The sequence below is a fragment of the Trypanosoma rangeli genome, assembly GCF_003719475.1.
Source record: "Trypanosoma rangeli strain AM80 chromosome Unknown Tra_15.4_contig_00080, whole genome shotgun sequence".
NCBI lineage: Eukaryota > Euglenozoa > Kinetoplastea > Trypanosomatida > Trypanosomatidae > Trypanosoma > Trypanosoma rangeli.
The window spans coordinates 1-15239 of NW_021705824.1; the positions used below are offsets into that span (position 1 = coordinate 1).

General features: G+C 48.0%; 7 protein-coding genes and 1 pseudogene across 7 annotated transcripts, besides 10 other annotated features; 7 read left to right on the forward strand and 1 right to left on the reverse strand.

Moving 5' to 3' along the window:
- Nucleotides 1-36: 36 nt before the first annotated feature.
- Nucleotides 37-60: a microsatellite.
- A 111-nt stretch (nucleotides 61-171) lies between these two features.
- Nucleotides 172-214: a microsatellite.
- A 147-nt stretch (nucleotides 215-361) lies between these two features.
- TraAM80_03167 (uncharacterized protein) lies at nucleotides 362-1687 on the forward strand (the record flags this gene model as incomplete). Its single annotated transcript, XM_029380146.1, has 1 exon — nucleotides 362-1687. One exon carries the CDS (start codon nucleotides 362-364, stop codon nucleotides 1685-1687), a length of 1326 nt encoding a protein of 441 aa, XP_029239987.1.
- A 242-nt stretch (nucleotides 1688-1929) lies between these two features.
- On the reverse strand, nucleotides 1930-2243 carry TraAM80_03168 (hypothetical protein; annotated as a pseudogene).
- A 528-nt stretch (nucleotides 2244-2771) lies between these two features.
- Nucleotides 2772-3473, forward strand: TraAM80_03169 (U2 splicing auxiliary factor; the record flags this gene model as incomplete). Its single annotated transcript, XM_029380147.1, has 1 exon — nucleotides 2772-3473. The coding sequence occupies one exon, from the start codon at nucleotides 2772-2774 to the stop codon at nucleotides 3471-3473; it is 702 nt and encodes a 233-aa protein (XP_029239988.1).
- A 435-nt stretch (nucleotides 3474-3908) lies between these two features.
- Nucleotides 3909-3936: a microsatellite.
- Nucleotides 3937-4083: 147 nt separating this feature from the next.
- TraAM80_03170 (putative delta-1-pyrroline-5-carboxylate dehydrogenase) lies at nucleotides 4084-5769 on the forward strand (the record flags this gene model as incomplete). The annotated part of the gene is made up of 1 exon (XM_029380148.1): nucleotides 4084-5769. The coding sequence occupies one exon, from the start codon at nucleotides 4084-4086 to the stop codon at nucleotides 5767-5769; it is 1686 nt and encodes a 561-aa protein (XP_029239989.1).
- A 141-nt stretch (nucleotides 5770-5910) lies between these two features.
- Nucleotides 5911-5942: a microsatellite.
- A 285-nt stretch (nucleotides 5943-6227) lies between these two features.
- Nucleotides 6228-6246: a microsatellite.
- Nucleotides 6247-6467: 221 nt separating this feature from the next.
- On the forward strand, nucleotides 6468-7043 carry TraAM80_03171 (Trypanosoma cruzi - metacyclin III; the record flags this gene model as incomplete). Its single annotated transcript, XM_029380149.1, has 1 exon — nucleotides 6468-7043. The coding sequence occupies one exon, from the start codon at nucleotides 6468-6470 to the stop codon at nucleotides 7041-7043; it is 576 nt and encodes a 191-aa protein (XP_029239990.1).
- A 572-nt stretch (nucleotides 7044-7615) lies between these two features.
- Nucleotides 7616-7668: a microsatellite.
- A 164-nt stretch (nucleotides 7669-7832) lies between these two features.
- Nucleotides 7833-7853: a microsatellite.
- Nucleotides 7854-9432: 1579 nt separating this feature from the next.
- Nucleotides 9433-9473: a microsatellite.
- Nucleotides 9474-9588: 115 nt separating this feature from the next.
- Nucleotides 9589-9623: a microsatellite.
- Nucleotides 9624-9697: 74 nt separating this feature from the next.
- TraAM80_03172 (putative protein kinase) lies at nucleotides 9698-10816 on the forward strand (the record flags this gene model as incomplete). The annotated part of the gene is made up of 1 exon (XM_029380150.1): nucleotides 9698-10816. The coding sequence occupies one exon, from the start codon at nucleotides 9698-9700 to the stop codon at nucleotides 10814-10816; it is 1119 nt and encodes a 372-aa protein (XP_029239991.1).
- A 580-nt stretch (nucleotides 10817-11396) lies between these two features.
- TraAM80_03173 (uncharacterized protein) lies at nucleotides 11397-12323 on the forward strand (the record flags this gene model as incomplete). The annotated part of the gene is made up of 1 exon (XM_029380151.1): nucleotides 11397-12323. One exon carries the CDS (start codon nucleotides 11397-11399, stop codon nucleotides 12321-12323), a length of 927 nt encoding a protein of 308 aa, XP_029239992.1.
- Nucleotides 12324-12743: 420 nt separating this feature from the next.
- Nucleotides 12744-14855, forward strand: TraAM80_03174 (putative fatty acyl CoA syntetase 1; the record flags this gene model as incomplete). The annotated part of the gene is made up of 1 exon (XM_029380152.1): nucleotides 12744-14855. The coding sequence occupies one exon, from the start codon at nucleotides 12744-12746 to the stop codon at nucleotides 14853-14855; it is 2112 nt and encodes a 703-aa protein (XP_029239993.1).
- A 214-nt stretch (nucleotides 14856-15069) lies between these two features.
- Nucleotides 15070-15112: a microsatellite.
- The last annotated feature ends 127 nt before the right edge of the window (nucleotides 15113-15239 follow it).

Below are 15239 nucleotides of genomic sequence, written 5' to 3' on the forward strand. Positions count from 1 at the left end.
CTTAGGCAGCTACGCTAAAAGTGAGAGACATATGCCTGTGTATGTGTGTGTGTGTGTGTGCGCGCGCAGATGCTTCTGCGCATGAGAGACATGCACGCCATTTAACATTCAACTGCACCTGAAGAGTGAAGGGAATAATTTATCTCAACCTTTTTATTGCTGCAGGTCGACTTTTATATTCTTTTTTTTTTTTCTTGTTTTGTATTTTATTATTGATTGCACACATACTCGCTGATTTTTCTTCCTGGTGCATTTGGTTCGGCTGTTGATGGCAATGATGTTTGCTACTGTGTTTTTCGCATTGTTTCTTTGCATAGGCGAAAGGAAAAGCGGGGGAGTAAAAAGAAAACATCATAGACCGATGAAGCGTCAGAGAAGCCTTCTCGACTTCTTTCCTAAGCGACGGGTGACGCCGCTGGCTGTTGTTGTTGCTGCCGCTGCTCCCGCTGCTCCCGCTGCTCCCGCCGCCCCAGGGGCTGAAAACGAGGAAATAGACGAACCACCGCCGCTGGCGTCAGCACGAAGCAAAATAACTACTCCTCAGGTTGTGTCAAGCAGTTGTGGCCGCGTCGCAGTTTTACCGACGGACGCGACAGAAAGCCTAGACGGCAGTGCAACGAATTTTTTCCACACGTCGTTGTGTTGCTTGGACACACCGCGGCGTACGCAGGCAACGGTCCAAACTTTTTTGGACTTTGGCCAAGACAATGCAGGTGGAACGATGAAATGCAGCCTATGTGGAATGTTTTTTAACTTTACGGTGACGGAAGACATTCGGATACATGAACGCTGCTGCACCGCATTGTTATCTGGTAAGAGTAGTGCGAGCACGAAGGGGAAACAACGTGCAGATGACCTCGAAGCATGGCTTGTCTCTGCACAGCTTGGAAAGACGTTGGAGGGGTTCGTCCAGCCAAAGCGACGCGGCCAAGCTGTGAAGGAGAGGCTGCGGAAGTGCACCAACGGAGAGTTCTGTACCAGGGTACAGGAATCGTCGAACAAGGAGCTTGTCCTCTATGTATTTGATGGTAGCAAGCAGGATTGTGTGAAGGACGTGGTATTCCGCCGGCTCGTGGAGGCACTTGAGTTTTCAGAGGTTATGTTGTCCGCTGCGGCGTACTCTCTTGTGGCGGTGGTGCACTGTCACACCGGGCGTCTCTTGTGCGCCGTTGCAGGAAAACCCTCAACACGGGAGCAGGACCCCGTCCTTACCTTGGGGAAGAGTGAGTGTTGTACCGTGACGCGTTGTCACACACGACCGTGTGTGACATTTTGTGACGTGCCGTACGTGTGGTGTCAGCGTGATGCAGCACTGGAGGCGATGACAGCAGATTGGTGGCACACAGATACGGTGGCTGCGCTGCAGCCGACACGTTTGGCGATTCAGGATTTCTTTCAATGCACCAAACAACAGGAGAAAAAGCAACAACGCCTTCACGCCCTTGTAGATACCGCACTACGCTGGGCTGTGACAACATTGGGTCGCCACGTTAGTTACGGACACACGCTTTGTCCACGGTCAGAGTTTTCATATGACTGTAATACCCTCTCTAGTGATGTACTGAGCCGCGTGGAGGTTGTCACGGCATGCATTAATGCGGCAGCGCCATTGTACACGCACACCGATGGTCATGATGCTTTTGGTGACTCTGACGCCGAGCTGTCTGTGGTGTCGTATGGCGAATGAGTGCCTGAGAGAGTTCTATAGAAAACGTTTTTTGTTCTTGTTTTTATCTTTAAACCCCTTGTTCCAACAGACGCCGTACGTTGTTGCCAGTGGAGGATGTGGCAGGGAAAAGGAAGCTGGTGGCGGTACATGCTTGTGTCTTCCGAGAGAGATAAGGAGCTAGAAAGTGAGATAGTTGAGTAAGGAGGCGAGGGACGACTGGTGAGGCTATTCGGCTTCAAGCAGTTAAGAAAAACTATTTTTTTTTTTGTTTCCTTTAATGACCCACTTCCTTTCCCGCTCCGCTTTTCCCATTTTTCGTTTTGCGTCGTTGCTTCTGTCTCTTGTGAGTTGCTTCCGCAGAATAAGCTTCTTAGCGAAGGGAGTGAAGGGGTGAAAGAAAGCGTTCGATGCCGTGACGGGCGATGACACGTGGCGTCCGCGAGAGGATACCACCGCCACCACCAGCACTTTCCAAGTAAGTGAAGTAAAGTGACAAGTGAAGGAAGTATCAGGAAGAGAAGACTTCTTTCCGTTTCCTCGTCTTTTTTTTCTTTTCTTCTGCCTCGCTGCACATGTACCTTCTCGGCGGTAGGCGTGGCGTCCCACGCGCCCCCCTTCAATGTTCTCTTCCCCCATTCCTTTCCTACATAACCCCCAGTTTCCCCGATAGTCAACACCTGTGAGCAAACCACACACCAACGAAGCAAAACAGCAACTCCTGTGACCTATTCGCACATACTTGTTGTTTTTATATTTTTATATAAACTTAACCCCCACACACCACAAACAGGGAGGTGGGTGGGCAGGCAAGAGCATCAGTACGCAGAGCGGCCACAGAGTAATCGGCTTCCCCCTCCCCTCACCACCTAAACGGCACCAGAGGGAGAAGTGTAAGGAGAAAACGCGGCACCTGCACACAGAGCAAAGATAAAATAAAAGGTAGGGACCTGGCAACTGCACCACTCGGAGACTGCACGAGACAGACATCAAGCAAACGTAATCAAGAAAAACGAAAAAAAAGACTATTTAAATTGTGATAGTCATTTAAAGATTTTTTTTCTTCCTTTTTCCTCGAAGGAGTGGCTCTATTATTGTTTGAGCCATGTATCAGGACCGTTGTATTTTCTTTTCCAAGATGGGTGCCTGTCGCCACGGGGATCACTGCACAAAAGTCCATGTGCGCCCAACGGCGTCTCCGACCGTTCTCTTTCCGATGATGTACCCGAATCCGATGGCAATCGAGCACATACAGGATCGTCAGTGGGACTTTCAGTTCGATCGCAAATATGTGAAGCGGCATTTTAAGCGCTTTTACAAGGAAACGTGGCGCATCTTCATGGAGCTAGGCCGGATTGCGGAGTTGCGTGTTGTGAGCAACCTTGGGGACCACCTCCTCGGGAACGTGTACATTCGCTTTGAAGACCCCGCCGACGCGTCCCGTGTTGCGCGGGACCTAAAAGCGAAGAAGTTCAACGAGATTATTCTTCTTCCAGAACTGAGCCCAGTCATCAACTTTGCTGACGCCTGCTGCAAGGAGGACCTGGAGGGGAAGTGTGGACGCGGGACACAGTGCAACTACCTGCACATTATTAAGGTTTCCCGCAAGCTGATGTCAAGGCTGGAGCGGGAGCAGGACAGTTACTGGAAAAAAAAAGATGATCATAGCAGCGGAAATGAGCGTAAGCGAGACCGCTCAAAGGAGCGCGGCAGGGATCGCTCCAGGTCGCCGCGACCGTACGCAAGCGATCTTTGCCACATATGCGGCAAGACGGGCCACATTTCGCGGGAATGTCCCCTGAAGTAGAGAGCGGGGAGGAAGGCTTGGCAGCAAGAAGAAGCGCAATGTTTACGCTCTGGGCGTATGCAGGGCTTTGTGGATGCATGCCATTTCCAAGGCACTTCAGTTCCCTTGAGGGTGACATTGCATGGATTATCATTGAACACTCTGGGAGGCTTTTTCACGGCCTTCCACACTTACATCTGCCTTTAGTGTTGTGTCATTGCTAAACAGATGATGATGATGATGCCGGATATATGAGAGGGGGCTTTAGTAACGCACGAGCCCGCCGAACTTTCCCTCTAAAAAACCTTTAGAAACAAACGGCAAGAAAAAAAGAAAAAAAAAGTAAAGAAGGTTCAACGGTTTGAGGAGAGGAGGGTTGTGTGGCTAACAACAATCGCGACAAGAACATGCGTTCTCATCCTCTACATATGTGTATACATGCATGTGATTCCTGTGTAAAATAGTAATAATAATAGTAATAGTAGTTATCTTCTTTCTGATCCTTTTTTTTTGTTACTTAATTAATGACCGTGAAGTCAAGGAAGAGATCAACAAGAACAACCAATAATATTAGTTGTGGTAGTAATCCGAGCGCTTTCACTAAGCAAGCAAACCAACAAACGAGATTATCATGCTGCGTCGCACGCTGTCATTTGCTTTTGCGTATGTGAAATGCCCCCCTATAGTGAATGAGCCGATGGACTCCTTCGAACCGGGAAGCCCCTCAGCAAATGGTACCCTGGAGGCCTGCAGTCGCTTGCGCCATAGCGTCGCGGACTGCCCGATTGTGATTGGGGGGAAAGAGTACCGCACAGAAAGCCTTATTCGTCGCATGATTCCGTCTAGTCACAAGCAACACCTTGCGACGTCGTACAATGCTACACCAGAGTTAGCGCAGAAGGCCGTTAACACCGCACTGGAGGCATCACGCGCGTGGAGCCAAACACCCTTCAGAGATCGTGCCGCCATCTTTCTTCATGCGGCCCACCTTATTTCGACCAAGTATCGCCATGAACTGCGGGCGGCGACGATGCTGGGGCAGAGTAAGAATCCTTTTCAGGCAGAAATCGACGTGATCGCTGAGGCATGTGACTTCCTGCGTTTTTCAGTGAAGTTTGCAGAAGATTTGTACCGCGATCAGCCTCTCTCCCCAAGCAGTGGCGCCATTTGGAACGGACTTGACTACCGCCCACTCGAGGGGTTTGTCTCAGCCATCGCACCATTTAACTTTTCTGCCATCGCCGTGAACCTTGTTGCCTGTCCTGCCTTGATGGGTAACGTTGTGCTGTGGAAGCCGTCGCCAAATGCGGTGCTCTCCAATTATTTACTGTATAAGGTGTTTGAGGAGGCGGGCTTGCCCGCGGGAGTGGTGAACTTTATGCCATGTGAGCCAGCCGTCATGACTGACATTGTTCACGCCCACCAAAACCTCGCCGGCGTCGCCTTCACCGGTTCCACAAAGGTGTTCATGGAGATTAACAAGCAAATCTACGCAAAGTTGGACGAGTACCGCAATATTCCGCGTATAAGTGGAGAATCGGGTGGGAAGGATTTTCATGTCATTCATCCAAGCGCTGATTTGAAGCTTGCGGCCGCCGTGACGATACGTGGCGCGTTTGAGTACCAAGGTCAGAAGTGCAGCGCTACCTCTCGTCTGTATGCCCCAAAGAGCCGATGGGGGGAGTTGAAGGGGTATCTGCTTGCTGCGCATGAACAGCTCAAGATGGGTCAACCAGATGACTTTAAGAGCTTCTTGTGTGCAGTTATTGATGAAGTTGCCTTTGAACGCAATAAAAAGTATATTGACATTGCTGCTGCAGATGCATCCGCATATTCTATTATTGCTGGCGGTTTATGCGACAAGTCAGAGGGCTGGTTTGTGCAGCCGACAATCATTGAATCAAAAAACAGTCAGTCAGAGCTGATGCGAGAAGAGATCTTTGGACCCATCTTAACAGTCTATGTTTATGATGACAGCAAGCCAGGGTTCTGGGCTGAGGTGTGTGAGGTCGTTAACAGCACCACAAAGTATGGACTCACTGGTAGCATCTTTGCGCAGGACCGGCAGGCGATCCGTGATGCGACGGGAAAGCATCTGCGTTACGCTGCGGGCAACTACTACATCAATGACAAATGTACCGGGGCGGTTGTAGGCCAGCAGCCATTTGGTGGTGCTCGTGCAAGTGGTTCAAATGACAAGCCAGGCAGTCCCCTCTTCTTGACCCGATGGGTCTCGGCACGTACTATCAAGGAAAACTTTGACCACAGTTCACAGGTCTCATATCCACACCAATTCCCAGACCACGTGGTTGTTTAGGAAACTAATGAATGAAGACGGGCAATACTGTGCGGCCAATATAAAAATTTTCTATTTGCGAGCCGTGTGTTTTGAAGGCCCATTATTGGGTTTCTTTGGGTGTTGGGTGTTGTATCGGTGGTGGGGATTTTTTAAATTTCTTTTATTTATTTATTTATTTATTTATTTTTTATGCAAATACACCTTTATTTTGATTAAATACATGACTGAAGAAAACGGAAGGAAAAGGGAGTACTAATATAATATATTTATATAAATGTTCTGTCCAGGGCTGTGCTTCCCTTATATTGGGTGACAAGTATTTCTTGCTGAATAGTAGAGGGAATAGATACTGTTTTGTTTCTGTTTTCATTTTAGGACCGATAGTATGCGCGCGCACGCACATGCATGCATATGTGTTTTTATGCAATAAAAGAAAAATTATTGAGTGTTTTCTGAGGCGTGGACGACAATCTCTCTTTTTTTTTTTTTTTTGTTGTATATGTTCCATGTCTCTTGCACCTTTGCACAATTTTATTTTGTCTACTCTGCCTTATCAAACATGACAACAAAAACAGTTTGCTCCTCTTTTTTATTATTCTCTTTATTTATGCTGCAATCGGATTGTTGTTTTTTTTTTTTTTCGTTTATGCTGCTCACTGTTTCAGGCAAAAAGACACTGCGGGGTGCGTGCAAAGACGTGGGAAAAGGCAGTAAAGATGTCGCGACGCAGAGACCCCAAATCCCATCTCACGGAATTTATCCATAAACTCCGCGATCAAGGCAACGAAGGCACCACAGAGGCACCTGGGGCGCGGGGGGAGGGCGGCACGAGTGAGGGCCGCGGACGCTACGCTCCCTCGTTTTCGGGGCAGGTCGTGCTGGCAAACGCTCCTACCCGTGGCCGATCCTTTCCTCCGCGCCCGCGCCCGGATACCTCTGACGACAGTGCAGCCCGTGCTGACGCAGGTGTGACACTGTTGCCTGCTCGCGGCGCACGCGGGCAACGGCAGGAGGCGCAGCATCAGCACTTTGAAGAGGTAGTGGAGGGCGTACAGGAATATGTGCAAGAGCGCCAACGTCACCCCGTAGGTAACTTCATCCACGACGCTCACGGAACTAGGAGCTCCGCTGCAGTCCATCATTCCACATCTTCGGGCATCCGAGCGCGTGGCGGCAGTGAACCCAATTTGGGACACGCCAGACGACCGGTGGCTGCAGGACATGGAAGAGGCAGAGGAAACGACCGCGGTGCTATGGGGCGTCAAAAGCACGAGAGAGCAGAAGAGCGTTAAGCTGCTTTTTTGTCTCCATTACCGGAATTTTCTGTGTGAGGGCGCGGCGAACAGCAATAGGGGTGACAGCGATCAAAAGCGAAGATGTGATTTGCAAAAAATGGCGGGTATGTGGGTAAAGTAGATAAATAAGCTTACGTGGCGTGTGTGAGAGAACCGAACCCCCATGTCCGTATTTTGTGAATACACGTCAAAGAAAGTGGGGTAACGCAGGGGAAAGAAAACGAAAAGGAAGAAATTAACAAAGAAAGTTATCTTAATAGTTCTTCTAGGAAAAGTTGGGTTGCTTGGACACCACTCGGCTGAAAAACTGAGGTTGTAAGGAGTGCATTGTGCTTTTTTTCTTATCAAATGCTCTTCGTTTGGACAACCGTAATCGTGGGCTGTGTGCTCTTTTCTTTAACAAATAATTGCCATGCAACATTGGCTTTTTTTTTTGTTTTATAATTTTTGTTGTGTGTTTGTCTCATCATGTTAAAACGAATACACATATATGCATGCCCGCACTTCCATGTGTATCTACAAATCTATGCGTACACTGCGCACAAGGGCCTTGCGTAGTAATGTCGATGATTTTTATGTTTTTTTTTTTATTGGTTTTACTTTTATTATTATTTTCAGTTTTGCATCTCTCCTTTTCTGTGTGTGTGGGCGGAGGGGGGTGTTTGTGTGGATTGGGAGGGATACTTTTTTTGCTCACCGGGTTTGCCCTCTATCATCGGCCTCTTTCCGCACGTAGCTGCGAGGCTCGATGAACCTGAACAACTGCACGCACACCCGCACACACCCAGAGAGAGAGGGAGAGAGAGAATATAAAGTCAAAACATAAAACATAAATTAAAACTTTTTTTTTTTTGTGGGTTTGGATTTGGGTTTCATATGGAAAATGGTTGTATGTTATGACTGGCGTGCGTCCTTCCCGCAGGTACTTAACCACCACCTACTGTTTTTAAAAAATGTGAGACGTCATTTTCCACCTCTGCTGCTGTTCCTCCCGCATTTTTACTATACTGTTCTTTCTCGCCTCGACGCGCGCTGTATTAAGCGCTCTCCGTGTGGATCCCTTTGCCTGAAGATGTTGTATTGACGGTAATCACGCCGCGTGCACCACTACAGGGGGGTGGGTTGTGAATGTGTGAGGTAGAGGCGGAAAGTAAAGGGATGACTGCGCAGGGGGCAAGGGAAATGTGGAGGAAGTGGCCCCAAAATAAAGGAAAAGAAAAGACTGAGGTGGGTTTAAGACGACACGGTAATTCGCCTCGTTATTTTCATACACACGTAGAAATATATCTATATATCTACGCCTTTTTTTTCCGTTTCACTCTGTTCTGCGTATATTCAATACGTAGTTTCTTTTTATTATTAGCTCCTTACTATTGTTTACTTTCATACTCTTTCTCTGTGTATGGTGAATGCTTTGTTTGGGTTTGTACATGAATGTTTTTTTTTTTTTACTTCGGGCCCTTTTTTTTCTGGCTTGTATTTGCTTTTTGTGTGTGTGTTGCATTCGAAATGTATTTTTGTAGAGCGTTAAAGATGGTTTAAAACATTTTTGGCTTTGATTCATTGCTTAGTTGTGTTTGCCGATCCGTTCTGTTTGAGACTTTTGTCTGCGCAGGGGACTCTCTCTTTGCGGCTTCTGCCGGTAGGAGGGGAGACGCTTCTCTCGTGTGGTGCCTGCCGTGGTGGGCGGTGTCGAGCGCTGGGCACAAGTTTGCATAAATCTGAAACATAAACGAGGCAAACAAACAAAAATAATAATAATCTTTTACTAGAGCTTCAGCAGCCAGCATGTCAGGGTAAGAGCAGGATTCGTGAGTCGGGGTGGGTGGAACTAAAACAAGCAAAAACACAAAAAAAAGACAGACATATGTAAATTGTCATCTGCAGAGGATAGCAATGGGACGTATGGGTTTAAGCATTTGCCTTAGGGCGCGGTCGCAGAAGTCAGTTCAAGGTCGTACTTGTGTGTGTAGGGGGAGGGGTTGTAGAATGAATATGGGTTTCCCGTGATTTGGAACCATCACTGCAAGGATTGCCCGGGTGAAACTGTGGAACATCTCTGCAGATGACTCCTTTGCAACGACTAGGCGTTTGAGTTTGAATTGAATTGACCTGACGAAGAATAAGAGCCACGGGGTGTGGCGAAGGTGCCAAGAGAGCACTACTTTTGTGAGTTATGAAGAAAAACATTTAAATGTTGTTGTCTATCTCCTTTGGGAAGGTAGACATGCTTTTTAGCTCTGTGGATATTCTCTGCAATAATGGCAATTGCTGTTGCTCTAGAGAACTATATAAATATATACATAATTTATCTTTTTCATTTCCATCTTCATTTCTTTTAGGTTGCGTTGTAAGGTTATTTCAGCCTCAATAACGACGTATTTCCTTTTTTTTTATTTTTTTGTTTTTTTTTGTTTTTTTTTGTTTCCCCTTCAGGCTCTAAGCAGCGTTGCAGCAGGGGGCGGGGTAGCGAGCAACCCAATACGCGCTGGTGCGTTGAACAATTGTGTGGTCGCTCTACCACATTTTGTATGTTAATTTATTTGTTTTTGTTTTTGTTTTTGTAGTTGTTCTTTGCTGCCTTCGAAAGCTGTCTGCGCCAGGCTGGTTGACGTGCACGGGAAGGGGACTGAGAAGAGGTGCACAGAAGGATGAACAACAGTGCACCGCTTATCTTTGATGTTCCGCCAATGTTTAGGGTGGAGTCCATCATTGGCCAGGGATCGTACGGCGCGGTCTGCAAGGCGGTGTACGGCACCGACCAAATAGCCATCAAGAAGATACCAAATTATGTGAAGAGTGAGGAGACTGTCCGCCGTGTGCTGCGTGAGATTGAAATTCTGCAAAACCTGCAGTTCTGCGAGCAAGTGGTGGGATGCCGGTTGCTTTTTCGGCCGACAAGCCGCGAGAAGGATCTCTACGTGGTGATGGACTGCATCCCCTCTGACCTTTCCACGGTGGTTAATAACAAGTCCATTGCACTCCCAGAAAACATCATTCGTTACATCACGTGCCAGTTACTGCTTGCCTTGCGTGCCATGCACCGATGGAAGGTACTGCATCGCGATTTTTCCACACGCAACATTCTTATTAACTACAACTCACAGGTTTTTGTCTGTGACTTTGGTCTTAGTCGTTTTTTTGACCCGGATGAACAGCTTTCCTTTGGTGTTGTGACGCAGTGGTATCGTGCACCTGAGATCATCCTCGACGCCGAGTACGATGCCGCAAACGATCTCTGGAGCGTGGGCGTTATTGTCTGTGAGCTGCTGCTTCGTCGGCACCTCTTCCCTGGAAAATCCAACGACTCTGCGGATCAACTTAATCTTATCTTTCATCTTGTTGGTACCCCACCCCCTTCTGTGTTTAACGAGGGCCAGCCATTCGCTCGGGCCTCCATTAACGCCAAGAACTACGCTCTTTCAGTCATAGAAAAGCGCCCACGCATATCAATGCTGCGTGAATTGCTACTTCGTGCCCCCATCTTACAAGGGAAAGATGCAGAGACGTCGCCCATCATTGACTTGGCTGAGAAGCTGCTCTCGTTCAACCCACGTGACAGACCGACGGCCGACGAGGCGCTGCAGCACCCCTGGTTCGAGCCCTGTCGTGCCTTTATCGATGACATGATTGGGGCTCAGGAAGAGCAGCACACTAGCCCACAGTTTTCTTCTAACAGTTTTCTGTCAATGCAGGAAATGATCCAAAAGATAGAGGAGATTGTGCCGATGTTTTCGGAGCAGCTTCTCGTTAGTGAGGACGCCGAATGAAGTATTCGCGCGTATGACCGGCTGAAAAAAGGAAAATAGAAAGAAGGGGAAGGGGGAAAGGCAGAGTAGAGGATATAATGAAAATGAAAAATATGAAGAAAGTTTTTCTATATACATATATTCTGTATTTTGAATTTCCATGCTTTGCCTGATTCTTCTCTTCTGTTGCGTTGGTGACACGTATTACTGAGACACTTTTTAAGTCCGTTTTTTTTTTTCGGTAGTTGTTGTGCTTTGTGTTTTGGGCATGTTGTTTTGCCTTTCATTAAATCGCAATGCGTGGGCCTCATTGGATACTTACATGTTTACATGTTTCTTTTATTTGATCCCGTTTTTTTCTAATGCTTTTTTTTCTTTTTTGTGGGTTGTACATCGTGCGACTACTCTTGCCTGCTGGGGCTGCGTCGTGAACAAGCACGACGTGTCAGCGTGGTCCGCCCTGCGGTGTGTGTGCGTACGTGCGCCTGACGCTTTTTGTATTCCGTCAGAGAGAGGAAAGGGGAACAGAGTGACAGCTGCCAGCCTGTCCCAGGGCCGTTTTGTGTAGTAGTCGCGCAGAGACCAATACTTCAAGAGAGTCATGATGCGGTGCAGCTGCATTCTGCGGGACAAGTCGATGTTCGCGGCAAAGCGTCGCGTCATTGTCCCTATCCATCCCACACCAAACTTCCCGGCACACTTTATCAAGGCGTCCTTTACCACTGACCCGCTGAAGGAGAAGCAGAAGGCACGTTTTTCGTCCGGCGGTGAGGCGATGCGGGAGGTGCAAATGATACCGAAGAACCTTGAGGGTGAACGATCGCGGCGGGAACTCATGTCGCGCGGTGATAGCGAGTTTGAGGCACTCATAGAGTTTATCCAGGGTGCATCCTACGATCAACTGATATCGGGACGTCGCTTTAAGAAGGTGTATGACAAACTCTCGGAAAACGACGATATGTTTGTTTGGCTTTGTCACACGGCGATGTCGGTGCTGAATCCGGGGGATGTCCGTTCACGCCTGGTGTATAACCACCTGCGCACACTCGCTGAGGCGGTCGCAAATGGGGAGATGACATTGCGAACTGCCTTTCGATTTTATGAATCCGCTGTGCGTAGCCCTGCATACCGTGAAATTGCGAAGCGACAACTAGAGAATGGTGCAGCAACCCGGTTAGCGGGCATTAGCGCCGCGGCGGAGGTGATGCGGCGAATGGGACTCACCCGACGCCCCATGGCTTCGTACTTTGAGCTGTACCAACGCATTGTGGAGCGGTCGGAGGCAATGACACCGTGGGGATTTCCTCCACTCTTTCAGTTTGAGGAGCGTCTTTCGCTTGAGCCGCGGCTAAAGTTCTTTTCGCGAGCATCACAACAGGCACTAGAACGCCGCCGCCGCGGCAACATCATGTCTGCATACACAACGCTGCAAGGTCGTCGTATTTTCTGGATCCCGCCCACATGGAACCGCGCTGGCCGTTTCCTTGGTCCGCATGTCACGCTGTACCCCGGCATGACGCCTGATTAATGTGGTGCGCCGCCTGCGCGTCGTTTGTTGTTTGACAGTGTGTGAAGGAGGGCGAAAAGGAAAGTGAGTGCGCGTGGACTGTGGTCGCTCGGAATTCTCATTGCTTTTTCCCCCCTTTCCCTCCTCCTTCCTCTTCTTCTTTACTTACGCTTTGGCTTGATGCAGCATGATGCGTGCGAGAAAAGTATATATTCTTTCCTTCTCTATTTGTTTATGTTCATTGTGTGCTGCCTACTCCCACGCATGTGACAACGCGTCTTTGTGGTAACAACAGCATATTTAAGCGAGAACCACTGGGGAAGCGCAAAAACCGCTGGCCATATCGAATACATAATAAGGTGTAAAAAAAAACTCACAAGGAAGTCTTTTTAAACGTGACCAAGAGGAAAACTCAAGTAGCACGTCTCATACTTGGACAAAATGGGAGGGTGTGTGGCGTCTGTGCTGGATACGCGGAATCAGTGGAGCCTCGTCGACTTCCGCGAGTACCAGGAATACATGCAGCTTGGGAGGCAATCTGAGCCCGTTCCGGAGACGGAGAAGGCCAACGCTTCCGCCATCTATCGCATAAGCGGAACCTCGGACGAGCAACACAAGAAAGATGTTGAAAGTTTCTACCATTTTGAGACAACATCGCAGCGAGTGTACAAAATATGCAAGGAACGCGGCGATAAGACGGCAATGACATATCGTGTCTTAAAAAATATGGAGTACACCACTTCAACCGATACCTATGGCAATGAAAAGAAGCTTGAGGTATACGTGTTTGAGCCAAAGCGTCGCAACATAAGCTATACTCAACTGTGGGAAAGGATTGAAAACCTGGGAAAGGGATTGACTGATATTGGACTTAAGAAGGGACAAATGGTAGCAATATATGAGGAAACACGATGGGAATGGTTTTGTTCTATTCACGCCATTTGGTCTCGTCACATGATCGCGGTGACAGTGTACGCCAACTTGGGTGAAGGAGCTCTTGCGTATGCACTCGAAGAAACCCAGTCTGGAGTTATTATCTGTGGCGGAAATAAAGTTGCCAAACTCATACGGACATTGAAACAGGTGGGTATACGTGAGTCTGTTATTATTTATCTTGATGAACTTCCTGAGGGCACGGACACTGCAGGTTATGTTTTGTACTCTTGGACAGATTTGCTGAAAAGAGGTGAGGCAAGCAAGGCTCCAGTTGCGAATCTTCCTGCTTCTGAGAACTGCGACGATCTCGCGCTTATCATGTACACAAGCGGCACCACAGGGAATCCGAGGGGCGTTATGCACTCTCACGGAAGCATTGCTTCAGGATTCTCTGCGTTGGCTTTCCGTGTACTGGACGTTCTTGGCGAGAAAAAGGAATCGGAAACGTACTGTTCGTATTTGCCGCTTGCCCATATTATGGAGCTTGCCGTGTTGAGTATTCTCTTTTTTCGTGGATGCATGATTGGGTTTGGCAGTCCACGAACGCTAACAAGTGCTTTTGCCAAGCCAAGAGGAGATTTTGAGGAGTACCGTCCTGTCTTTATCGTCGGCGTTCCACGTATTTTTGACACTATTAAACGAGGGGTGGAGGCCAAGTTACCCCCTCCAGGCACTTTTAAGCGTAATATCTTTGACCGTGCGTACCAATCCCGTCTCAAGGCCTTAAAAGAGGGCAAAGACACACCGTACTATAACGCCACGGTTTTTGCACGGGCCCGTGACGCGGTTGGGGGCCGTACACGTCTGTTCTTCTCTGGTGGAGGGCCCATGAATCCCAATACGCAGGAGTTTATGAGCGTTGTATTCGGTATCATGGTTCAAGGATGGGGACTCACCGAGACAGCCTCGTGTGGTGGCGTACAGCTCCCGGGTAATTTTGAGTATGGGAGTGTTGGCCAACCACTCAAATCACTGGAATTTAGGCTACTTGACACGGATGAGTATAAGCACACAGACAAGCCAGAGCCTCGCGGGGAAATCCTGGTGCGTGGACCCTTTCTCTTTAAGGGGTATTATAAGCACGAAGAACAAACAAGGGAGGCTCTTGACGAGGATGGTTGGTTTCACACAGGGGATGTGGGTGCCATCACATCGAACGGAACAATCCGCATTGTGGGACGCACGAAGGCTCTTGTAAAGAATTCCAACGGTGAATATATTGCTCTGGAGACACTAGAGGCGATATACGGAGAAAGTTCTCTTATTACACCTAACGGTGTTTGCGTACTGGTTCATCCCAGCCGCAGTTATATAGCTGCTTTGGGGCTTACCACAGAGGGTCTTGCAATGAAATTTGCCAAGGAAAATAAAATCTCCGGAAGCTTTCCTGCCATTCTTGAAAACGAAGAGTTTCGAGCAAAGGTGACACAGTCGTTTCGGGCGACGGCGCAAAAAGCTAATCGCAAGAGCTTTGAGGTGATACGCCATGTGCGTTTGTTGGCAGACGAATGGACTCCTGAAAACGACATATTAACAGCAGCGTTAAAGTTGAAGCGGCGCGTTATCGAAGAGCGCTACAAGGACTTAATTGGGGAATTGTTTGCCGAAGATTTATAGGTTACGTTACGTTACGTTACGTTATGTTTTTTTTTTTTTGTCATACTTTATTGCCGTGCTTATCATTGGAGTTGCATTCTCATTCTTTTCCCACTTTATTTTGTCATCTTTGTTATTAGCGTAGCCATGCACGTGATGAGCTTCGTGGTGTTTGTTTGTCCTTTTTTTTTTTTTATTGGGACAATGAGAGCGATTGTGAGGCTCTCTCTCTCTCTATATATATATATATATAGATAGATATACATGTATGAAAATATGCTTTCTGTGGGTGTGTTTTTTTTTAAGGGTTGCCTGCTGTTGGTTCTTGCTCTTCCAAATTTGCGAAGGCTTTTTTTTTTTTTTTGGGGGGGTGGGGGGTGGGGGAAGACAGGTTTGCATGTTGAG